This window comes from Eleginops maclovinus, chromosome 22 (assembly GCF_036324505.1).
Source record: "Eleginops maclovinus isolate JMC-PN-2008 ecotype Puerto Natales chromosome 22, JC_Emac_rtc_rv5, whole genome shotgun sequence".
Lineage (NCBI taxonomy): Eukaryota > Metazoa > Chordata > Actinopteri > Perciformes > Eleginopidae > Eleginops > Eleginops maclovinus.
Genome location: NC_086370.1, coordinates 15,593,370 through 15,619,240, shown reverse-complemented (window position 1 = coordinate 15,619,240; position 25,871 = coordinate 15,593,370). Strand labels below are relative to the sequence as shown.

The window sequence follows — 25,871 nt, the reverse complement described above, 5'->3', positions numbered from 1 at the left end:
AAAATCGTCAGGGGTCAAAGGGAACTGCTATAATTGCTGTCAACATGTTTTTACATCAATGTTATGGAAATCGTTACAGACTGATGGATTGACTGAGACTGAGAAGGCTCAATAATCCCAAGACAGCCGTTTCATTTACCTGCCTCCAAGCTCTTTGGGAAAATTATTTTAAACGTTGTAGCTCATTGATTTACTAAGTGACCCATAATGACATCTAAAATGGATAGTTTATTCTGAAAGGGAAATTAAAAAGACACCCAAAATATATAAAACATTTAGTTATATTGTTTTTGTTAAGCACCAAATTGTTTATCACTCTCCTCTTTGATCTGATGTCAGGCATTATATTAGAGGCTTTATGACATTGATTTTTTTTCATATGAATTATGACCTTCTATCAGCCAGTACCTGTTTAAAGATGAAAAGAAAGATTGCCTTTGTCTGTGTTCATGCTCTAACTCATGGACGGTGTTGTGCTCCATCACCTGGTTCATGGCCATACGCACACCCTGCTGTCTGACGAAGAAGACACTCTGCTGAGTCGATTTGCAGGGATCTCAGGTTCAGGGTGCTGTCAGCTTCTGTCAGGGCAATCAGCAACACTCAGCCTCCCCTGAATAGCCCGCACAGCAGACGGTAAATATTATTGGCATTCTGACACCCTCTCGCTGCGACCAAGTGTGTAAAATTGTTAATAAGGAGCATGATGGGGCCCCTGCATGCTGTAGTGAGAATGGAAAAGCTTGCTCTTGTTGGCAATTATCCAAATAACAGGATGAGGACAGGTGATTTAAGTCCTTAGCAGAGTGGTGGAGAGGTTTGTTTTGGCAGGCAGGAAGTGAGGAGAAGTCGCAGAGGTCACATGATAAACATTGTCCTTGTGCTATATCCATCAATATAACTCCTTATAAAATGTACACAGAGACCCTTGTATGCACTGTTTGGAAAAATTGCAGAAGACACTGTCCAGAGACGAGGCACTTTAACACTTGAAGGCTATTCTACATTATGTATGATAGTCATCTTAACAGTACTAAAGCAAGTAAAGGTTGTTGGTGTGTCAGATTTAAATATGGCTGAGAACGAGCAGCTTGTTTACTGAATTCAACTGTTATTAGTTATTTCTATGCGTCCCCCTGAAAGTCTCAATGTGACACTGCGATAAGGCAAACAGTATTCCTCCCCCTTGCATAGAGTTAGTCATTACTTTTAAAGGCATAGTATCTCCAAGTCACAGAAGGACACGTTGATAGCAGAATAAAGCACACAATCGTAAACGTTTATGCCAGTGTTTCTCAATGTATGATTACATTTTTATAGTTCATATTCTGATATGGCTTGTTTTTGCTGCCACCGTCAAAGCAATGAGACAGGCCCAGAGGTGGCATTTCTCCTTTGCTTTATGGGGGGAGCGATGCAGAGAGGAGAGTCCTGCTCGGTTTTGTTCGGTAAACACACTGCCAAGTTAAATGGCTGATCAATCAATTTCAGTGGGATCGATCTGCATCAGTTCTGCCTGCATGCACACACCCGGAGCCACTTTATTGTAAATCAATCATTTTGAAAACAACTCACAGAGGGGCCCGTCCTCACTAACAAGCCATCAATTCCAGCTGCCTGTGTAGCACCCTTATCAGGCCACAAATCAAAAGCCACACAAACATCTGCTCCATTTCCATCGCTTTCCCCCTCTGCCTCGCTCTGTCTTTTACCCCCGCTCTGTCCCCGCCGCTTGTCGTGTTTTGATGGTGTGTCTGGCGGGGAGAAAAGAGGAGACGCTGCGAATCTCCACCACACCACTTAAGATAACCCAAGGGTAATAGTGTTTGCACATTTGAGAGAGAAATGAGGACAAATGCCAGGGTGGGTCATACATTCTCCTTCTGACCGGCTGTTTGACGTTGGAGTGTGAAATTGCACACTTCAGCTGAGGAGGAGGAGGCGGAGGAGGAGGAGGAGAGGGCAGGGCCCAGAGACTCATGAGATGTCCACTGATTTCTAGCTATGAGAGAGGAGTGGGTCAGTGTCTGAGAAGTCATCCTGCCTCATCATAACACCTCAGAATTGGTGCTGCTTATGATGTTTGAAGTATTCTCCAGAGATATCTCAGTACCCTTGACACCATAGACACAGTGTTTAGAGCAGAGTATCTAGAAGCAGATTATTTCAGTTGGAAAATGGCTGTGGTACATAAAGGTTAAATATCTTTTAACTTTGATTATGTTTATTGGTATGGTTATGTCAGTTCAGACTTTTTCATTAGACTTGTTAAAGCTCCAACAACCAAGAGGATTACTTCCTTAATATAACATTTGCCCCTGAAATAACTGTACCTGTATTCCATAGTAGGATGCCAAACACCTCGATATGATGGCAAAACATTCACACATCCCTGACACGACGGGGAAGAGAGATACCTGATATGATATCCTTTGCTAATCCACTGTCATCGTCTCCATGGAGATATACGAGCCAATATGATTCCAATGCTATTCCTACCCATCACTGTGGATCCCTGTTGATTGACAGCCTGACAGGTGAAAGTGATGGAGCAGCTAATAGCATGTCAGTTAACGTAAATCAAGACTAATGCCAGCCTCAAAGGATAAGCGGATTGGCGGTGTGACTTGGACCGTGGGGTCACCGACCCCTCCGTAGGGTGGGGATTGGTAAAATACAATAAACATTTATCTCAGGGTCTCATTGTGATAGTCAAGGTCAGGGTCTACTGCAATTTCACAGTACCTGTCTATTGTACTGTATACACACTCTAAAGTGGAAAAGTGACATGCATACTCACTGATCGTTCTCATGCTTTTTGATGTAGTTGTATATAAAAGTATTGTGTAAATTGTTTGCTATTATTTACCAACTGGAAGTTCTCAGATCTGAGACCATGAGGCCCTTAAGGAACATTTGTCAGCCAGTAATGTAGTAAGTCATAGTTTTTAGTAAAAATCTATCGGGAGATGTATGTTTGTGCTCTTCTTACTGTTTTAAAGAGGGCAGGGCTCTGTAAGCAAAAGGTGACGTCCTAAACATCTGTTAGAACCAGGATGTAGATACATTCATAACACTTTCATGACATCCTATACTGTATAACATTTTTGACGACATACAATAGTATTAGTTTAAAGAAAATACAATTTTGTTTTCATTGTGTTAATTACATACTTTATTTTTAGACTATTATTACTATTGTATGACATTTTATATTACTTTATTATTGCAACATATATTTGAGATTATTTAAAGAAAATGATGGTATATCATACTAGTCCTTTTTTAAAATATAAAGTACAATTACCTAAATGTTTATCCTTAATAAAGTAATTATAAATGTTAATAACAGGTAGTGGAAGGTAAACGCGGGAGCACAATAACAGAACAATTCATTCCTTTATGATTGAAATAAAAAAACAGGAGAGTTTCCAGGTTTAGAACACAAATACATCCATTTTAATTTGAGAAAATACAAAAAGAAACCATGTACAATCTATGTACAAACTTTTTGTACAAGACAGTATATTTATCAGCAGATTATATTTGACAGAGTCAGGTAGATCAACTCAGCACCATCAAATAATCCTTTTATCCGTCATATTCAGAACACATCCAAACTAATTAGACTGCTATGTCAAACTCCTATTTGCTGTGATGATGATCTGTGTATTTACGCAAAAGCAATGTCCTGAATTTTTTCCTGAACTGATAGGCAACCAAAAAAATAAACAAAAATTGCAACTTTTCTTTAAAAAAAACAACAGAAAAATTGCTGAATGCAATTTTAATGTATTGTTAAGACTTGAGACCCACCTCCCATCCCCATAAGTAGTATATGTTCTATTATATCTAGTACAATTCCCAGCGAATAAGTTATTATATCCATCCTTTACAGCAAAAAATAGATTAACAAAAATAATGCAACAAACTGTAACAGTAACGCATGACGCATCATAGTCTTTGATTTGTTCAGTGGACACAACACATGTGATGTTACAGGCATGTGCCTCTATGTGCATCTTTCAGTCATCCATATCTAACTACACTACATAACACAACCTGATAACCAAGCACACAGTGGATACAATATGTGTGGTTTGACAACTGGGGCTGCTATTTGTAGGCCCCGGCTGCCTCTCAGGCCTCCTGAATGCCACTTTTCGATATAGTGGGACTTTATATGGGCCCTCCTCTTGACCTTTTGCGCTGCCTGGCACTATACTGGCATGGAGGCATTGTTGGCTTGGATGTTCTCCATGCCAGCATAAGACACCGTTCTCACAGTGGAAAACACTTGGACTCAGCTCCCTCAGAGTGAGCTTTTGTCCCTGAATGACTGAAGGATGCTTGCTAAACTAAACTCTTCATGGCACTTCAAAAAAACACTCTAAAAATCTTTAGAGGTATACAATGCAAAAAACTAAAACATCTAATAGAGACATATGACAAGGTTTAGGAAGGAGAGACATCTCAGTCCAGTGTTGTGAATAATGCCAGTCTGAATGAGTCGCACAATGATGGTTCAGGTAGAAAAAGCACAGTTATCAGTGTTATGAAAACAAATGGTGCATTACTTTGTGAGTTTCTTGTTAATGCCAGTTTGCAGCATGTACCTTTTTTATTTCTGAACAATGCTATGTTTAAGTCACTCATAAAATACTTTGTAAACAAAAAAGAAGCAGTTGTGACAGATGACATGCTGAAAAAATGGAATGTAAACCCTGTAAAAATGCAAAGTAATAAAAACTGGAAAATTAAGGATGTTCTCTCTTTTAAAACCTCTGCTGAATTGGTGCTACCTTACGTCTTTGTGATGGCTGATTAATCAGATCAAATTATTTCTATGTTTCCTACTAGCGTACTCTCCCAGAAAAATCCAGGACCTTTCATTTTCAAAATACACATTTGTCATTTTTTGTTAACATAACAATCAGCTTGTCGATTCTATGTATAAGTCATTGCCGTTATCAAATGTTAATAATTCCTTACTGTTCAGGCTAGCAAGTATGCCATTAAGAACCCAATTAAACATACATTTTACTCACATATTTTTTGAAAAGAAATCTATATGCTACAAAGTGTGACAATGATGTAATCACAGTTCAAAAGTTCACTTTAGGACAATGTGTATGAAGCTTCAGTATAGTTGCACCACACCTAAAAGACGGACATTGAAGCTCAGATCATTTTGTTTGAAAAATAAAGGTGGTTTATATAATGGGTTGAATTTACACAAACATATTTAGCACAATATTATGTTCTTTTTCCAAATGTTTTTTTTTAGATGTACTTTTTCTTTACAGCATCTAGAGGAGAATCACCGCATTAAAGAGACAGCTTCTCACTGCCATATTTAAAATGATAATTTGTGGAAAACACCGGCACACTGTGCTTTAGTGTACACCCTTCCTCAACACTAGGGACCTAATTTAGGTCAAACAATAAAGGTCATTCAGTTCTGGCCTGCACACAGATGGAGCGACTCTATCATCTTCTTGCTATTATTACCACCCTGATCTGCTCTTCAGCTAACTACAACATTTACCCCCAACACATAATTACTTTTCACCTTTCCTTCTTTCTGCGTGTTCGCAGCAAGGGATGTTTAGTATCAGACACATTATTTTGTAGATACGACTCATCTGTGCAACTAAAAGAGGTTCCAGATGAGACTTAATCTGTTTCTGCAAGGACTCAACAGAGCTGAGCTGCCAGGCTGAAGATGGTGGTTTCACAATGCAAGCTAGTCTAAGCTTTATTGGCTCCAGAGTGATGCAGTTTGATATAGTGGGGCAGGAAGAAAAAAAACTTCATTTGTTTTAGTATGACGTGAAAAAATGGTGATATAGTCAAACACAATATTCTTTGATATGTAATTGTAATAAAGATATTATTTGACTTTTTTTCTCTCTCCCATAGTACTCTTTACTTGGTTATTCTCTAGAAAAATAAGTATAAATCGATTATGTTTATGGATACAAAATAATTATGTTTAAAAGTATAAGTCCACCTACATATTTGCATGACATTTATTTACCAGGAATACAAGGCTGAACCTCAATCCTCCATCTCTATCACATCTGGGTTTGGATCCATAGGGCCTAAACAAGTGCAAAATACACGCTCATGTTGCTCACAGGCTAGCATAAAGAATACTGGTTCCTCGTCAGTATCCTTATTGGAAGTCTGTGGTATTGTTGCATTTCCACCCAACTATTTTTGAGCTTTTCCCCATGTTAGAGGAACGAACATAGCAGCTTAACTCCTGAGAGTTTCGAGGCGTGTGACATCTGGATTGGCTACAGAGAACATCCAAGCTCTATATTGCCTCTGTGCCAACCCTGTGCCAGGCAGCATTGATCAAAGGAGGACCCATTGATGCCCACTTTATGCAATATGTGGCATTTCCTTCCTCAGACATTGACTTTTTGAAACAGACATAACATTCCGAAAATACACCACTCTTCTTTGTGATCCCAAATTCTGCCGCGGATTTCACGGCAAAGTGTTAACGGTGGGCACGCAGCTGCTGTTCGCACTAGCTCAATGATAGTTGGTTTGTTTTTGATGCAACAATATCATTTTTTGTGCTTGGATCCAAACCCATCTGACATGGTTTTTCTACCATGACTTTCATTTTTAGAGCAAAGATCCAACATGTTGCTCCTTTAAAGGTGCACCAACACATACAAAGCGATGGAGCAGATGATCACGACGAGTGGCTGTGATGCACACGGACGCACACACACACACACACACGCTCACACAAGCACACGCACACACACACAGCGTGCATATAATGTAAATGCTCCTGAACGCATGAAGCTAAGGGTAGGTTGTTTCTAATCCTTCCCATGTTTTCAGGTTGATCAACCGCACTGTATCTGTTATAGAGGGGGCTCAGGCACATATCATGCGATAGGAGCTTAAAACAGAGTCACAGGCTTCATGATCGGACATATCAGCAGAAGACATTTAGGTACAGGGTTCTTTTTCAGTCGGCACACTCCAACACTGCACCGTTTTTCGAGATTTTAGACTACTGTTTTGCAAGACGATTTTGTTCTGCAGGGACTGGAATGCTCTCACTTAACATGACAAGTCAACGTTGAAGTAGCAACCCTTAAGCAATGACATGATGTTTAACAACCTAAGAAGAATAGTATGCCTTCAAAGCCAAGCAGCCCTCCTCCCTCTTCTTCCCTTCCGTCATCTCCTCGGCGACATTTTATTGAGGGGGAATCTGGTGGTTCCAGTTGTTCTGTCAAAAGAAACTTGTTCAGTTTTAGTGCAAATAGAACAGAAGCAGACAGGAGATATGAAGTCGGTGAACCCAGCTGGTTGGACGTGATGCATCTGGGTGGATCTTTGGGAGATGATATGATCAGTTTATCGCCGCAACCCTCATCCTCCAAGAACCAGTCACCTTAGCAATGGAGTCTGGTCACACGAAGAGGTGAACTATTGCAAAGAATTACAGGAAGTACTCTCTTTTTTTTTTGTCAACTCTTAAAATAATTCCAAAAAGTGCTAGGGGGAAGGGGCTGTACAATCCTTATTTGATTGTCATTATGTACATCACTATGGATACATTAATAAATAAAACAAAGTCCAAGATCATGGAAGTAACATTAAAGGTATACACATAGGAGGTCCCTTTCCAGTTTGGGTTTCTGTCCAACCCCTGATTATAACAATGAGTGAAGAGAAATGTGTCAGTCTTCAACATCCCTGTCACCATCACCATCCCCATCATCATCATCATCATCATCATCATCATCAGTCCTCCATGGGTGATCTCCTATCTCCTTTGAAAGAGCGTTCAGATGTATGGTGGGTCAGGAAGAAAACCCTGTGTTCAGCATTCATCTTCAACTTCTCTGATCGGGGGAATCAGACTACTAGTGGATTTGTATTGGTTGACTTGGTTGGCCATGTGAGTGCTCATGGGCTTGATCTGAATGTTCCGTGGGTAGGCATTTTCTGGTTCATCTGTAAACCATTTCTTTTCTGGAAACGAGGGAGGAAGAAGAGAAGACAGTGTTAGTTTGAAAGGTAAGGACATTTGGATTACTTAATAACCATACTGCCTCAGTTTAAGTGGTACATTTGCATGGCATTCTTTGTGATTAGCATCAAACATCGAGGTCCAGGTTTAATTGGATTTCTGGAGCACTGAGCCATTTCTTACATTTATGGTGTTGACATGGTAGAATTGTGTAATCAAATACAGATGTGTAAATTGATTGATAGATTAATTAAGAAAGTTTTTCATTTTAAATAACTTAGAAATCATCCTATGGGTATTTTTGTAGGGTCAAGTCTCCCACGTAACAAAAGAATGGGTTCCTCTTCCTTTGTAGCCAAGCAGACACTCATTTTTACAGGTTTACAGAGAGATTTCTGATGCCATCTCAATACAATGTAGGAGAATTCAATTTAGTTTGTGTTGCTCATAGCAACAGTGTCTCCCGTTTCCGATGGAACCGCTTTCCACTCTTAAGCTCTTAAGCTGGTTCAATGGATTATCTAAACTAGTTTCTCTTTGAGGTGAAAAGTGAAATTAAATTTGAGTATTAAGTCAATGCAAAGATGCGAGTGCAGTGCAGAAACAGACATGAGTTTGCATGGGGATGCACAAAATGAGTTTAATAATCCCCATCATTTAAAAAAAGAAGCTTATCTTGAGGCTTTATGGCTCCATTTGGCGCATGTATACAGACAGAGGAGAAAGACTGGAAGATAATTATCTAAAGGGCTTGAGTTTCTGTTGAGATCTGAAATTAGTGTCGCTAGCTAACTACAGCTAACATCTTTACAGTCTGGGAATTACCTGTTAGTTTTTGAGGTCCGTGTTTATTTTACCCATGTTTTATTTTATTTGTGCAAACACTGCATTTTATCTGACATCATTTTAAGGGAGACCATTTTGGCAAGTAATGTTATTATAGATATTTAAGACGTTATGAGTAATTTCTCATACTTTGAGCACCACAATCATATGTACTTATCGCACATACTGTTTATACACAAAAAATATTAGGTTTTCTTCAATTTTTTTGAGCTGGCCCTTTTAGCTAATTTACACATTATACTATATCTTACATTTGTGAACTCATGTTTACAGTTAAATATGTAATATTTGTAATATTTGAATATGTTTAAGTAAGCTATGAAAGCACTTTTTTATGGTACAGGTGCATGCCATGTGTCAGAAGTTTGTTAACTCTTCACAAGTATCTGTAATGTCATTCAAGATGTCACTTACTTTCTGGTGAAGTTCTAATATCAAATTTTAACTTTGCTATGTGGAGCAGACCATGTGTGTGAGAGTGTGTGTGTGTGTGTGTGTGTGTGTGTGTGTGTGTGTGTGTGTGTGTGTGTGTGTGTGTGTGTGTGTGTGTGTGTGTGTGTGTGTCAGCAAGCTTTAGGCTGCGGGGCCGGGTGGTACAGCACAGGCATTTGAAGTGAGGAATTGTGCCCGAGGTTAAGCAAGATGTCTGCCATCTCTCTCCAGAGTCTGCTGCTGATGCGGTGAACTTAGTGATGTCGCCTTAAACCACCACATCAGGTGCACAGGGTGGGAGGGAACTTACGGACTCATATCCCCCTTCAATTTAGACTTTAAAATCGGTCACACCTCCCACTTTCTTGGTGTGACTAATGGCACAGGGCTGGACACACTTTCTTAAAGTTCTGTGAAAAAGTAGTAGTCAGCAATTGGCTGCATCAGGGGGATTTGAATCAGTCTGACCTAAATGTAAGCTATGATCTGAGTATGTTCAGTCAGGCAACAAGTTGTGCATTTGTTGTTATGCTGGTAAAATTATAACCAACTGTACTCAAAGAGAGAACAAATATGACATTTCAAAGTCTGCTACAGTGATCTACTAGCATTCAATAGGAGGGAAGATGTGCAAACACACAGACCTCTCACACAATGCAAACCATCTCAAGTTGAAATCATAAAGAGGCATGATAAATGATGAAAAGAAAATGTGAATAAAAGGATTTGTCTGGAGGAGAAAAAAAAACTCATATCATCAAGTGAATGACTGAGGTAAAGGCATAAAGAAAAGGGGGGGTTCGGTCTCAACCTCATGCAATGTGGAGATGGGCCTGATCATGGCAGGGAGAAGGCAAGAGCAGCAGCAGACATTTTGCTTTCCGGATGAAAGCAAAACTTAAACTGAGGCATGGTTTACTTAACATCTGAAGAACATAATAAATAAAACAAACTCCCCTCATCATAACAACATCCACAGAGGACGTAGTTATGACTAGGACCCCAGGTAAAGGTTGCTAAGTCATGCAAAATCGTTAACTTGCATACCTTGGCCCATTCTATTCATCCTTGTTGCACTTCAGAAAAAAAGGTAAGTAATCTACTGTAAGTAAGTAGTATTTACAGTCAATACACAACTGACAAATGACTACCAGTCTAACTAAGGCTTACATATTATTGCTACTGTATTATTTAGGCTACATCATACATCTCAATTGTAAGATGTATTGAGGAACAATTATCTACTGTTGAAAAATTCCTGAGTATGTTCATAACAAATCAACTGCATGCTTTTAAAAAACGTCACAATTCCAAAATTCAGTTACTTCATTCTCCCAGTTGAAAACAAATTCAAAGTATATATGTTTTGGGGGGAGAATAAGAAGCGTATAACATGTAGGTAATAATATTTCAAATTTGAAACTATCCTATTATTTTATAATAAACAGAACAGGAAAGAAGGCTACCAACATGGACATGCAATAAAGCAGTACAAAAGCACCAACAAAATATCAACACTGCTAATGAGGAATGGTTTCATGAGTAACAGCTTATACGGAATGTAAGCCAAATGTGCTTTATAGTAACTGCAGTGTGTAAATCACAAAACATTACATTCATGATCAAGGCGTACTGATCACGTTTGTTAAATAGGCACACATATTCAACAAACAACAATTTATAAATCACTACACAATATAAAGACTGAGAAACAAACACTTAATATTAAAGACGGATACAACAGGTAGACTGAACAACAAACTTAATGTGTGTGTCATGTCAATATTTTTGGCTGTGGTTGAGGCCTTTACTGAAAGCTTGTTTCCAACCACAAAGGCTGTTCCATCTAAACAAGTGGTTTCACTGTTTACAATGCCACAGACTTAATTAGTAAGAAAAGACCCTCTACAGTCTTTGACTATGATAAATGAACTTTCCACAAAGCGGGTTTACCATTTTGTTTATGTCATGTTATGATTGCTGTGATGCGAGAGTGAATACCACATGCAGATGATTATGAAGGAAACGTACAAACACCGAGCATCGACGCAGAGCAAACATTTCACAAACAAACCACAAACACACACTGCATAGTATGTATCAGAATGTGTCACCACAGTCTGCACACAAACACACACACACCTATTAAATATAGGTCAGGTATAAAACACTTAACATGCAGGCTAACACTCTTCAGGCCACTTAAGCGTACGTACTTCTGTTTGTCGCGGGGCTCCCTGGTCTTACTGCTGCGGTTCTGCCGGTTGGAGGGCGGGATGGAGTGGACGGAGGAGCTCTTTTTGCTGGAGGAATGGGAAGAGTGGGAGGAGTGGGACAAGCTTGTCCGGGACTGGCCTGCGTTGTGGTCGAACTGCATAAGGCAGAAGATCAGGTCTGAGGGCACGAGCTCAAACTCATACGGTGGGTTCGTGATCACATATCTGCCAAGAAAACAAATGAAAGCCAAGATTACATTCGTACAATACTTATGGGGATGCTGCAAAGAGATACATCAAAGACAGAAAGGTAAACAGTATATTGAGTATGCCTAATCCCTAAAACATCCCAAGAAGGAAAAGGAATAGATGTTTGAGAACAAATGGATTCAAACTAAGGAGCTCAGTATTGCACAGTATTAAGGACATTCAGAGACTTTTTAGAATTGAATTTATAAATATGAACATGTACTGTACTGTATATGCATGTAAGAAATGATGTTGCAAGGATTTGTATACATAAAAGAAAATGTACTGCAATGTGTATTATATTCAATAGGTTTGTCATTGAGAAACAATATTTAAATTACATACCATAGATGTATGCATTACAAAAAATCATGTACATAATAATCATGAGGCAATGCCATGTATGTTGTTTGAATAATGGGTTTAGATAAAGATATCTATGTGTGTTAAACAGTACGTTATTGGTTTTGTTTATTAGTTATGGACCATACTGATAGGTACTAACATTTTCATATTACAGTACAGGATTATCATTCAATACATGTTAGATTCAAAGTCATTAGTCTTTAGTGTTTATTTTAAGTTTGTATTTTATTCTATTTTAAACAAAAATCTTTGCCTATAATTAGGGTCTGAGACCAGAGGCCGTCGAAGACCCTATTGAAATTGGTTGTTAGCGAAGCGAACGACGTCCCACCAAAGGCCACACACAAAACAGGGAAAACAAGGGGCAAAAGCCCAGTGAAGGGGTCCCAAATCTTAACAACAGGGTAGCCCACAGCTGCCCAGTCACGAACATTATTGAAATTGGTCCGATTATTATTATTATTCAGATTTTTACTTTTCCACTTTGAACGTTAATTTGACCCCCGCAACATATGTGAAAACTCATGAAAATTTGCCAGCGCGTCAGCGCTGGTGAAAATAGACGTCTGAAATTGGTTTCGGAACTTTCCGATAAATAAATTGCGTAGGCCACGCCCACTTCCGTTTTTAATGTAAACTCCCACAACTTTAACTTTATCGGAAACGATCGAAAATCGCTAAGCATATCCAGGGTCCGGAGACGAACAAAAAAGCCTCTTGGGCCAGAAAAAACGTACAGGAATTCGGCCATTTTGAATTTGGCGTCGGAAAAATGCGATTTATCACGTTTTTGGGCCCTCGTATTTGAACGAACTCCTCCGAGGGGCCTTGTCCAATTGGCTTGAAAATCGTAGGGTAGCTTCTTGAGACATGGGCGACAAAACGATATCACGAAACCTAACTTTTTTTCACACGGCGTAGCCGTTATTTAGTGCCAAAGTTGCGATTTTCGGCAACCCCTCGCCATGGAACACGATGATGTCATAACTCCAACTGACATGCTCAGAAAGTCACCAAAAGCCCCACTGTGGTTAACACTGCTGCCCTCAACAGCTCTATGTCAAAATGTACGTTACAAAATGTGGCGTTGCCATGGCAACGCATCCCTCGCCATAAAACACGATGTCGCTGTAACTCCAATGGGCACGATCCGATCGACCTCCAATCTTGGCCTTTGTGTCACTGGTCCATGCCTCAACAGCTCTAAGCACAATCTGCGATCTCACGGTCAGCCGTTGCCATGGAAACTGCAATGCTCGCCATAAAACACGTTGTCATTGTAAGTCAATGGAAAATCGTACGAACGCCACCAGACCTCAGATATGGTTAAAGGTCCACCCTTGAACAGCTCTATGTTAATTATGGGATGTCATCATATGCCGTTGTCATGGAAACGCAATGTTCGCCATAAAACACGTTGTCATTATAAATCAATGGAACATCGTGTTAATGGCACGAGACTGTAGATAATGGTGACTGTTCCGGCCCTGAACAGCTCTATGTTAATTATGGGATGTTACCATATGCTGTTGCCATGGAAAGTCAATGCTCGCCATAAAACATGTTGTCATCATAAGTCAATGGAAAATCAACCAAATCGCACCAGACTGCAGATAATGGTTACTGGCCACACGCTAACCAGCTCTATGTTAATTATGGGATGTCATCGTATGCCGTTGCCATGGCAACACGTTTTTCTCTTAAATCCAGTTAACATGCTCCAAATGACCTAAAACGTAACATGTTTGATATTGATGCAGCCCTGAACACATCTAGGAGTATTATGGGATGTCATCATATGCCGTTGCCATGGCGACAGATCATGTTTGTGTTAATGCTGTAATTAAATAACCAAGACACACAATTTACAAACAATTTCATCAGTTAAAAAATATTCATTTTGACACGGATTAAAGGCAGTGGTTGTACCGCTTTGTGCACGGGCTTGGCGCATTGAGGTGAGCGTCTCTTAATCTGTAGATTCCAAAGCACAGCATGTTGTACGTCTTCAGCGCTTTACAGAATAAGTCCCCGTAGCAGCCGCCATCCTGATGAACAACAGAACAAAGACACCATCAGTGAGGTCTGTGTGAGGATCTGCAATGGTGGCAGTACATGTGATTCTCTGTAAAGTTGTGGTGAAAATTCAGTGTTCTGCATTGCTGAGGGAATTTTACTTGGCAATGTAGACTGTAACAATAATAACAAGGTTATTTGCAAATGCAATACAAATTATGCCATAATTCATCCAAGAAACAAATAAATGCAGTATTCGAAGTTGTGAATACAAATAACAAAAACGAGGTTGGAACCAATCAAACTTGGAATTTCTTTAGGGGTGCTTATTGTTCTCTCTAAAGCCCTCTTCCTTCTCCACCCACTAAGGCCTGCTTTGCGTGATCACTGTTCTTCACATCGGATTAAGGGATGTGAGGAACGGAGGCGGCCAGATGTGTGCTGCTGGGTACTGCCAAAACGTGTCATCTTCGCTTAAACATCCACTTACCCCCAAGTCTGCAAAAGGCCCGTCGTAGAGGGCTAGCTGTGCGACGCGACACCTGTCTCTGTTGGCCAGTGTCTGCGGTGTGCTATAGCCTCCTCTGAGAGCATTCTCCTCAGCCAACAGGGCCTCCAGCTCTGGTGTGGCCCCCCCTGTGACCAGCGTCCGAATCAGTGTGAGGATGTTATCATTGAAGTATGTCTGGAGAGAAGAGAGGGATATCAGTAAGCAGATGCCACAAGAGTCACAAGTAGGCAGGTGGCAGATGAGGGAGAAAAGCGAAGCCCCTATGTCGACCCTCAGCCTATCTCTTCACAAAGTGATAACTGGGAGGGGAGGAGAAAGACTGAAAGACTATAGAGGGCTCTGTCATTAGCTTCTAATGTCTCAGTTCCCAAAAATTACTAAAAACTATTTCCATATACTGCGAGTGGTATGAGACTACGCAAATAGCTCTGGTTTTATCTGCTCGGGTTTTTCGAAATCTGTCTTTGAGAACCCTTTCCATCCCCTAAATACCACAGGCTAAATTACATTTAAGTGGTGTTTTAACATTAATTAATTTAGTTTAAAAAATCAGCATTACTGTTGCTTTGGAAAATATTAAGACCCCCTGTGAACTGTTCTAATTAAAGCCAATTTCTACAGAAGCAATCTTTTTAACACCAGATTGATTAAATCAAAGAAAGACATTTCGCTGTTGAATTTTATAAATGTTATTCCCCTGGCAGGTTGGATGAGGCAGCAATCTTGAGACATTTTTATTGGCTCTACATCTCATGGCATGGCAATATCACTAGAGCTTAGTGAGCTATTACTTACTTTAAATAACACCTCTTAAGTGTTTCATTGTAAAATGTATGTATAAGATTAAGGGTGAATATACATAAATCTATCAAATTTAAGAGAGACATGGTATTTTGATAATCACAGTATTGTAAAATTATCCCATTGAATAAAACCGTTACTACAAAACGGCACTACTCGTTCCTCTAGCATCACTGATCTACACGCTGTATGGTGTCTGCTTCTGAAACAGCGATTTGACTGCGCTCTGCGGGTGTCAGGTTCTCTTGTCCTTCAAGCCGATCAGGAACTGCTTTTCGGCGTGTGAAGACAGCCGATGTCACTCGGCAGCGAGGCCAGAGTGGCAGCTCCTCTCCCCGGGCCCCTGACAGGCCTGCAGAGCCTCATGATGGATGAGCACTGTCCATTAGCTTGCTTCACCTCTGACCAGTGCCAGACTACAGCTGACGCCTGCTCTACTCCCCGCTCAGCTCCGCTCTGAACGCCCCTCTAACCCCTCACTCACAGAGAAAGCTGCTGGAATTAAGCCATCACAGCACCGAGGGGAAAACCACAGTTCGGGCATGAGAGAGGGGACTGGAAAAATTAGGGGAAGAGCTACATTTCTTTTATCTCCCAACCTCCTTCTTTATCATATCTCCAGTGCAAAAATCACATTTTCAAAAGATGAGAGTGTTTCTTTGGCTTATTACTTCTAAGCTTGTGCCATCACCATTACACTAACCTTCAACACTTACTTTGTTGAAGGATCTAATAAGGCTCCTGAAATTTGAATTCATAACGTTAATGTCAATGGAGTTGGCAGACATGGGCGATAATTGTAGTACACAATTTCATTTACAAACTTCTGCCTACTTAAAATGCCAAAATCGTGCATCCACTATACTCCTTTTCTCTACTAGGTAAGCATTCAATCTCACAGACTGAAATGACATTTTCTTTAATGGTAACTACTGATATGTCTAAAATTAATAAGTATTTAAAAAATCTGGGGTCCGACTCAGTTTTGCTCATCTTTTGTCTACCAGAGCCACAAAATGCAATTGTTACCCGGTAGACACAGCTATGTACTTTGTATGAAACTTCTCTTTACTTTCTCTCCGAATTCCGAGTGCGACTCAGTTAGAGCATCCAAACTCACAATTTGTCATTTCCCCCCCAAACAAATCTTGAAAAGCAGTCCACACAGGTGTTTGAGAACTCACCGCGCTCATCAGGGAGTCGAGTACACTGACAGCGAAGGCAGTGCCGCAGGCAAAGGGCTGAGTGAGGTACAGCTCTGTGTCTGGGTCGTCATCATCGTCTTGGTCCAGGAACTGAACGTTTGAGTCGTTCACTGAGAGACGGAAGGGAGAGACTTAGAGACGAGCGCTGTGAAGAGGCATTAGCAAAACACACACCCAGACAACAACACACCTGAGGGTTTATTGAGGGTTACATTTGAAAATATTTGGACATATTGTAGTAATGTAACAAAACCGTCTCAGGTATGGGTATTGATTCAGGCCTGCAATATAATGTAACAACAGATGCACATTATATTTTACTAATACACTTCTGCACATATATTTTGTTAATATTTCTTTAAACAATTGATAGTTCTTTGACACATGAACTCATTTAAAATTAAACTATATGTTATTTCTAATTTCTTATTTTTTTGTCAAATAGTCGGTTTACAAATTATCTAAACATGTAATATTTAGTTTGTACTTTTTTTTCCCGATATATTTTATTGGTTAAATGTGGTTTTGATTTTGTGGAATACTTCCAAATATTGAATATTAAATCTATTGTATATCACATGCAGGGTGCATTTTATAAATTAAGACAAACCAAAATTAAAACAGAAAAGTATTTTGTTGCATACACAGTGATAACCATTGTCGAAGTCCATTATTCTGAAAAATTGATACATTTATCCTACATGAGTACATTACTAGCCACTGTATCTTGATATATTGTAAACAAACAATTATCAGTCAAGACACAGTGTCCCGTTGGTGGATTGCGTAGCCAGCAAATATATTAGAACGATCGTTTCTCAGAAAAACGTAACTATACTATACTATTACTAGTTAGTTAACTATAACTATTATCCAGTAAATATGGTAAAAAGTGAGACTTCAACAATGGCTAATATGCCACTTGAGAATATCATGCACGTATAAATTCATGCTATGCTTTTCAGAGTTTTCCTTGATAAATGTGTTTTGTCACATCATCATCTTCAGAAAAAAATCATCTCAAATATTTACCTTTGCCCTGAAAGTCAAATTAAAGTCTGGTAATAAAACACACTTTTTTTTATCTCATGACTGATAATAGCCAAGTTCTGCTAAATGGACTAAAGGAACATTTAAAATGAAAACAAACCAAAACCAAAATGAAAAAGATATTTTGTGTCTCACATGTATGGCATAGATGTGGCATAATTGGTAGACTAAAAACCACCAAGTGTTCCCTAGTGTGAGCCGTTTGTCAGCAGTGGGCAGTGAAGGGTGTATGAACTTGTAAAAAAAGCATCACACAAGTTTTTTTTTGACTCCTCTGTTATCTGAGCTTCAGAGATATGGTCTGGGAGGGAAAAAGAAACTGAAAGATACATTTAAAAAAATAATAAACAGCCTAAAAGATGGTTTGATCTTGAGTTTGTTGTTTTTGAAATCTGATTTCTGCTCAGGCTTCCTGTGTGCTATGGAACAGAAATGTCAAAGAGACAAGGGGTTGACGCAAACGGGCCTGGGCCAACGGAGTGTGTGTGTGTGTGTGTGTGTGTGTGTGTGTGTGTGTGTGTGTGTGTGTTGGAAGAAGGGGGGTGAGGGGCAGGGGGTTGTTGCTATGAAAACAGCCACAAGGACAGACTGAGCATGATCAAAAGCCCAGCTATGCGCTGCAAGCGCAACTGGAGGAAGAAAAAAAAATTAAAAAGGGGGCCTAAACAAGACAGTCAATTTCAACCAGAATGGAGAATAAAAATGTGTTCAAAGTGAAGCCATGGGAGCAGCGAGGGCCTTGACTGCAGCTAGATAAATCAAGACAAGCTGATGAGGAGCAGAGCGGCGGAGCGAGAGAACGAACGGCAACAGAGGACAAAGGCCCGGCTTACCCAGCTCTGTTATCATTTGTATGTTGGTTCCACTTTTTTTTTCCTGACTGAGTGAAACCAATGGCAGTAGTTTGCCAGGTTTAGCTAATGGTGATGAGACAGCGCAGAGAAGGGAAGAAATGGTGTCGTTATTGAAACAGTTTCAAAGACTGTAATAAAGGCCTTTTTGCTGTCTCAGACTACTCGTGTCAACCCCGGGATTTACTCCGAGACATTCATGGTTGTCCAGTATCTAAAAGTAAAGCACCCTGGATTAGAGTGCAGTGGATACAAAGCCAGAGCTGTCAGGCCGCTATACCACTACAACAACAATAAATTATTTCACGGTAAGACATTGAAAAGGATAAAGAGGGTCTTATCCATAAACACACCTACTATATGCCACGCACACAAAATTGATCATGCAACTCAGGTTTTTATGTTCCAACTACACTTTAATCTGCTACTGGCACTGTAAGCTGAACATATGACAATGTAATTACAGTACCGTCCCAGTAAGACGTGCAGCTGCTCTCTTCTTTGCACATAATACTGAAGCTTTCAAGTCCAGGATGGCAACCAATGTCTTCTACATGGATAGCATCTACTTTTGATAAGTACGTATGCGGTCAGCAGTCTAATGGCAGCCCCTCTCTGCAGGTAATGGCTAGCCCGGTTAAGTAACATTAGGTAGCTCCTTTCTCTTTCTGGCCTTTTCTTAGCTGGCCTCATGCTCCATTGCTCCCTAATTGGGTCAGGGGAGACAGAGTAGCCAGTCTCTTGTGCTTTAGAAGGCCCCTCAGAGATCTGAAAGTTTCATGAGTCCCCACCAGCAGTGGGAATACAAGCCACTGCCATTGTTATTAATAAATAGACCCATTTTGCAACCAAGGCAGTTTTTTTTACACTCCACCTTTTCATCCTCTTTCCCTTTTTCCACTCTTGTGCATTAGTGGACACATTGCAGGATATGTAACTATAATCCTTAAAATGTCCCCGTGACATACTCAAGTTACAGCTGTCCACAGCGTCCTCCGAGGAAAGATATCACACAGGCCTCGCAGATAACATTATCACCACTTGACAAAAGTTAGCCAGATCAAATAATTCAATTATGAATATGAACTTGATTTGGGCAAAGCTACCAGCACCATGAAAGTGAACAAAAATTCCACACCAAACATTCCTCAAGCCCATTTGACCTTGAATGAGTTGGAACTTTTGGAAGCAGCGTGAAGAGTCTTGTATAATCAGCTCTATGTGTCTGCCAGTGAACTGTGAGTTGATCCAAGGTTATTGGGTATGGCATGCAATGTTTGCATTTGAGACGTTTGTCAATAAATGGCTTTACCTAGTTCTGTGATGATGGGGATGTTGGATCCGGTGGTGACGGAAGCCTGACGCACAAAGCCATGTACTGGACTGCTGTCTGGAGATGACCTGTCCATTCCAGGAGGCGTGAAACCTGAAAAATACAGATAGATTCATTGGATTTAGCAAATATATAAGGGGTAGCTTCTTTAACCTTTAAACTTATACATTAATATGGAATTAATACCTTGCCACTGAAACCCACATGATACCTTCTAATATAATATTTCACTATGCCTTCAGAGAATGTGGAAAGGAAATACAACCTAGCTACCAAATAGGTAATTACGATTATGTTCGATTAAGATATAAAATCTATCAACGTGAATTCATAAAATTGAATTCATATTTATCGTCGTACTTCTAATATTCATGTCAAAATCAAAATGAGAAATTAATTTACTATTTATTAAACCCAATGCAGTCAAACTCTGGGATGGCAGTTACCAAGATGTGCAAAGCTAGTTGCTTTAGCATGAGTTAAGCTGTTGTTTCTCTCTATTATAATTGGATTTAGTTACTGCCTCATTTACTTTTTTGGATTACAGTAAGAAACTGAATTCCTAAGATGTCAGCTAATCAAAAGGGATCATTTTCAAAACTGGGGAAAAATCAAGCAAGTCTCATGAGCTTGCTTTTACCCAACCTTCCTATCGTTCTTGGGTCAAATTCGACCCATTCCCAAATGTCCTTATATCAGGAAAAAGGTTTATTTTATGTTAGTGCCAGAAACTTTAACTAATTTTGTGTTAATGTGGTATGTTGACCATCATTTCAAAAATAAGAGTAAAACTAAAATTGTTGGTTATTATTTTTTCTATCAAATAGTGAAACCGAGAGGACAAAAGTTGCACAGTTGATAGAAAGCCAACACAAGGGTTAATATAGCTCTTTTGTTGTTTTGTGATCCAATTTCTGCAAAATTTGAAGTGAAATTATGCACTTTTATGGCAGAATAATAGATGAAACACTTGGGAAAAAAAAGACATTCTGGTCAGGAGAGGAGGCAGTACGGTCTAATGCATTCTTTTAAGGTTAAAAAAGAACAATCTAAGCAAAAACCAGTCTGATGAGTGTTTTACTGCAGATGTATCATAAGCAAAAGGATGTGACCTGGAACTCTGTATCAGTACCATTATCCATAGTGCATTTCAGCTCACTCAGCATAACAACTCAGGTTGTTGATGTGTGTTTTCTGTGTCATTCAATTGTGAGGATTGACAGAAAAGAGGAAGCATGGGAAGGCTAAGTAAACAAGGCACCTGCCTAAAAATTGCAATACAGATACTGTGCTTTTAGGGGTCAGCTCAGACATATTTAGCATTCACATCCTTCCATCAACGGGGAAACATAAATTTTATATGTTGTTCATTTTGTTACAATAAAATTGGTGAAGTGGATCCTGAAAACCTTTTATCGGAAATGGTGTGGCAGGGACCATGAAATACAAGTGCAAGTGACAGGAGTTTTGAATTCACATGACTTCACATTTTTGCATTTCCTCAAAGTGACAAGTAAACACCTTAAATCTGTAATGCTATATGCATAATGCATCAACTGTGTTTTGACATCCATCATTTAGTGCTGACTACAGCAAAATGCCAGTTTATAGTGCCACCACCAAGGAAAGATAATGCAGGGAATATATTCAGGTCACAAAGTTTTAAAAGGATTGCAAATGCGCTACGCATGTGAATGTGTGTGTGCATTTCCTGTCAAGAAACTCAATGAGCTGCTTACATTACAAAAGAGATCTTCCGGGCCTTTGCAACAGAAACGACACCAAATAGTTTAGTACACAGCAGGAAGCACACACTGTACTGAAGCATAGATAATCATAGCTCTTGTTATACCAATTATTGAACTTGGAAAACGCAGGGTTTGACACTTTGAGTCAACCAGGGAGCACAAGCTCAGACAGTGCGAAAAAATTATTTTGTCGATGTCCATAAAGGATGATGTTTACTCCACTGGAGAGTGACAGCAAGTTTTTTGGACACGGCCTCTTAAACACTGCTCTTATTGTATCATAGTGAACATGCAGACAGCACGGAGCTGTAGGAGAACAGCTTCTGTTTTGCGCAGTGTGCAAAGTGACTGTTGGTGAGAACAGCAATACACGAGGCCTGCTGCTGAGCTGCTTTCAAAACCTGTTAGATTACAAACAGCTCAAAAGCTGTGATGTGAACTGGTGAGCTGTATACAGAGAGCTGTATGTCTTCCTCAGAGGTAGCCAGAGGAGCTACAATCTGCCTAATCATACTTGTCCTAAATGAGAATTAACTCAAAAATGTATGTCTCTCTCTTTACAATTAAACCTTAAGGGAAAAATAGTTACAATTGATAAATTATAAATATATTTATTTTCTACAGTAATTTGCTTTTGTCACCCTGTACTTCATCAAATATATTTTTGCTATTGAGAAATTAAAATGTAAAAGCCAGAGTTTGAACAGGAGCTGGATCACACACTATGCCTCCTCTACTGGCTGGATGTTGCTACTGTGAGGCTGTAACCTTGTCTGTTCAGCTAAAATACACAATAGACAAGAGAGATCTGGGTTACATACCCCCTTACCCCTGTAGCCCCCCGGGCACAGCTATGCTTTGCGGTTGACTACATGCTACAGCAGCCGTGAGAAGCTCTCCCCCAGGAAAGTGCATGTTTACTTATTCATTTGCAGCTTCTTGTTTTAAATTCCACAGACAGTGTCTGAATGGGAGTTTCGCTAGAAGGAAGGAATCCCCAAAGCAATACCTATGATACAATACTAGTGTCTGTATTTGTGCGTCCTTGTGTATGCATGATTGCATTTCACTGTGTTGTGTGTGTATGCATTTTCTAAAGTGAAGTATTTATCACTGAAATGGGTGGTTGATGTAAGACCCAATTATTGATGACAATAGGCTCCATCCATCGACCCTGGGAGAGGATATAGGCTAGTGTGCTTCCATATTGAGGGTGGCTCTCTGTGAATACTGCTCCCCAGAGCGACATGCTCTAAGATTTACCCCTGCTTATTGTTCCTCGGTGGCACTGCTATCGACAGCACATCACTCACTCAAGGCTGGAGAAATAACAGCATTGGCATTCTCCTAAAACATGTGGAAGTGCTCAGCACTAAAAAATAATGGCCTCTTGGACCTTCAACTTTGATTTGTATTTACAACACTCTCTGCCGTGGCACTAAATAGCGTCGAGCTCAAGGGATGTCATGCCTTTCGGGCTAATCATAAACTGAGGATTACCTGTTTGTAGGTAACGATTTTGTTGGCATCAATGTGTGTGTGTGATTTGTGCGCCGAAACACGTGAACAAGCATTGAAACACGGATATGTGTGCACGCTTGTAACGCTGTTTTGTTGTGACTAATGAGGAGCAGCTGAATTGGCCTGCCTGGTGATTTGTACTAGCTGCTTAATGATGATGAGGCCTGATGGGATGCCAGGTTCGTGTGTTTGTCTGCAAACATCAACAATCTGTTCCAGACAATCTGTGAGACACCAGATCAGGGGGAACAACATCAAATGACACAGTCATGTTGATTACATCATTAAAAAAAAGTATTATCAAGGAGTTTTAGCAGCATGGTATTACCAGGAACAAGACCGAAATCATCCCAAAACGATGTGTAGTAAACACTCTTCAAAGGTTCGATGAGGCAATCAAAATGTTTAGTGTGTGCACTTCTTCAGGAGTACAGTAAAGTCAGTTTATAGCTGCCACTTACCACAAACTTGAACAGTATTTCAATGAGCAGCACTTAGCAGACTGTTCTTGACAAACTACATCTATTCCCCCTGTGTGGCCTTCTCATCCCCTCATAATTTTTTTCCCCCCCATCTATGACAACTGCCTTCCCCCCTGCCACAACCTGTCCCCTTTGGGCTGCAGTGCAGATAGAGTGTAATAGGACGCTCCTTACCTTGGGAATTAGCCTGTAAGACCCCAATGCTGTCATCAAACTGCATAGATTTGATGTTGAGTGACGCCAAGATGCATTCCTTATCCTGCAGTGAGGCATCTTCGATATTGTTCTGATTGGCTGACAGTATTACGCACATGTCGCAGAGGTTGATGTTGACAGCCCTTAAATCTGCCCGACTTAATGGCGTACCCTTCAGGGTGAGGAGAACAGAGAGAAAGAGCAACAAAGAGAGAGAGAGAGAGCCAGACAGAGGGGAGAGAAAAACAAATTTAAGGAGTGAGTGGAGTAGAGCTTTGGGAAATTAGTTAACAAGTATTCTTGTTTTGAGGCGATGACATTCCACTGATCTAACTGGGCATTGGAGAATCAGAGACACGGATTAATCTAAAGGCTAGCATGCGCTGAGGGCTGTGTTTGGGATTCTCTTCTGATCATCAGTCAAGCCAGTCCTAACAAGCTCTCAGGCGCAAGCCACGCCATCTGTGATGGGCATTGCAACACACATAAACTCCATTTTGGATGTGGAGGATGTGTCACTGCTCTAGAGGAGGGGGGTCAACTACGCTCTCATTGAGTGATCATTCAATTGAGTAACGTGTGATCAAATCAAACTGACAATCCCTCTCAGGATTTCAATGTGCATGCAACTCAAAATGTGAATGTGTTGTTAGTTGAACAGATATGGTACTGAACTGGTACACTTACAGGTAAGATGGAGACTTTGGGGAAGTTGTGTAAAGTCTCCCACTCTCTTCGCAGGTAATCCAGCGAGCCCACAAAGACTATTGGCTTTAGCTCGTGGTAATGGAAGTTACTGGCTCTTAAAGGCATCACCAAGTTTCGCAGCCCCACCAAAGCGGACGTGACATCCCCAAATATACAGACCACCACATGGCCGCTCAGTACTGTCATGGAGGCTTCACTCCGGGTCTGCAGGGACCAGGGGATGGATAGGGAGAGAAGAGCAGAGAGAGAGAGGAGGTTTGAGGAGGAGTGCACACATAGAAGAGAGGAAGACACACAGAGACAGAATTAAACAGAAATAAAACGGATTAATGTGCATGAAGAGACACAATCTAGTTTTAACCATGTTTAATAGTCGGTTATAAACTGTTATAAACCAATATAAAATAGTTTGTTAACCAAGTATTTAGCTGAATCATATTTCCACAATAAAAAACATTTGATCAACAAGCCTTACTATTAATACATAAACAAAGTTTGGTTAACCACTATTCTGTTTATAAGCAGTTTATTGAAGATATAGGAAGTTTACACATCAAAAACACATGTGGTCTGTTTTCAAAGGGCAGCTGATTAAATCAAGCTGAAAATGCAGTTTGTAAGAATTTAGGCACGAACAGTACGTATGAGTAGGACCCTGTCATAAATCAGCGAGGTATAAATAAACAAAGCGTCTCTATTGTATGACGCAAAGAACAATTCAATGCCCTGCTTTCAAGATCTGTCGCCTGTCGCAGCAGCTTGATGTGCATTTGATTGCAAGCTTGAGTGTAAACTAAACGCTACTATGATCCCAGTGTATTTGAAACTAAAACTGTACCTTTGTTCACTGGAGACATATGGAAAAAACAAGGGACAACTATTGAACGTTTTCACAAAGTACAAGCTAGGGATCTCATGGATTAAACATTTTCTTATACATTTTTCTTAACATTATTTTGATAAACCAACTCGTGCTTTAGCCCCATCCTTTATTAACTACTGTAAGTAAATCAACACATATGCCTTGATGTAAACTATATAGCTCACTGTGATTTCATTTGAACAGTGTTAACCTTGTCCAAACAGATTGTGCACCAACATAAATGCTTACAAACTGCCTTGTTGAAACATCCAAGCAAACCCATGCGTGGAGTATTGAAATGCTGTTCACAGAACCTTGGTGGATATATAAATAAAAACAATAAACTCACCTTGAAACAACAGAGAGGCAGTGAGAAAAATTTCAATACACATTAGTATGCGATTGTTTTGCTGCAATATCGAGGGGAAACTTTGACTCCTGAGCATACTTACTTTAACTTTCTTTCTC

General features: G+C 40.0%; 1 protein-coding gene across 4 annotated transcripts in view; it reads right to left on the bottom strand.

Moving 5' to 3' along the window:
• Nucleotides 1–3,436: 3,436 nt before the first annotated feature.
• kcnma1a (potassium large conductance calcium-activated channel, subfamily M, alpha member 1a) overlaps nucleotides 3,437–25,871 on the bottom strand; it is a 128,921-nt gene continuing 106,486 nt past the window's right edge. For 3 of the 4 annotated variants that reach the window (XM_063874868.1, XM_063874870.1, XM_063874872.1), the window contains 9 exons: nucleotides 24,521–24,745; nucleotides 23,813–24,005; nucleotides 19,867–19,980; nucleotides 16,633–16,763; nucleotides 14,627–14,821; nucleotides 14,050–14,168; nucleotides 11,506–11,730; nucleotides 10,337–10,365; nucleotides 3,437–8,013 (listed from right to left, as the gene is read on the bottom strand). In XM_063874868.1, the coding sequence (XP_063730938.1) occupies nucleotides 7,862–8,013; nucleotides 10,337–10,365; nucleotides 11,506–11,730; nucleotides 14,050–14,168; nucleotides 14,627–14,821; nucleotides 16,633–16,763; nucleotides 19,867–19,980; nucleotides 23,813–24,005; nucleotides 24,521–24,745 (1,383 nt within the window). In that variant the 3' untranslated portion in view covers nucleotides 3,437–7,861. The remainder of the gene's footprint in view (nucleotides 8,014–10,336; nucleotides 10,366–11,505; nucleotides 11,731–14,049; nucleotides 14,169–14,626; nucleotides 14,822–16,632; nucleotides 16,764–19,866; nucleotides 19,981–23,812; nucleotides 24,006–24,520; nucleotides 24,746–25,871) is intronic. The other variant, XM_063874871.1, reaches the window with a different exon arrangement.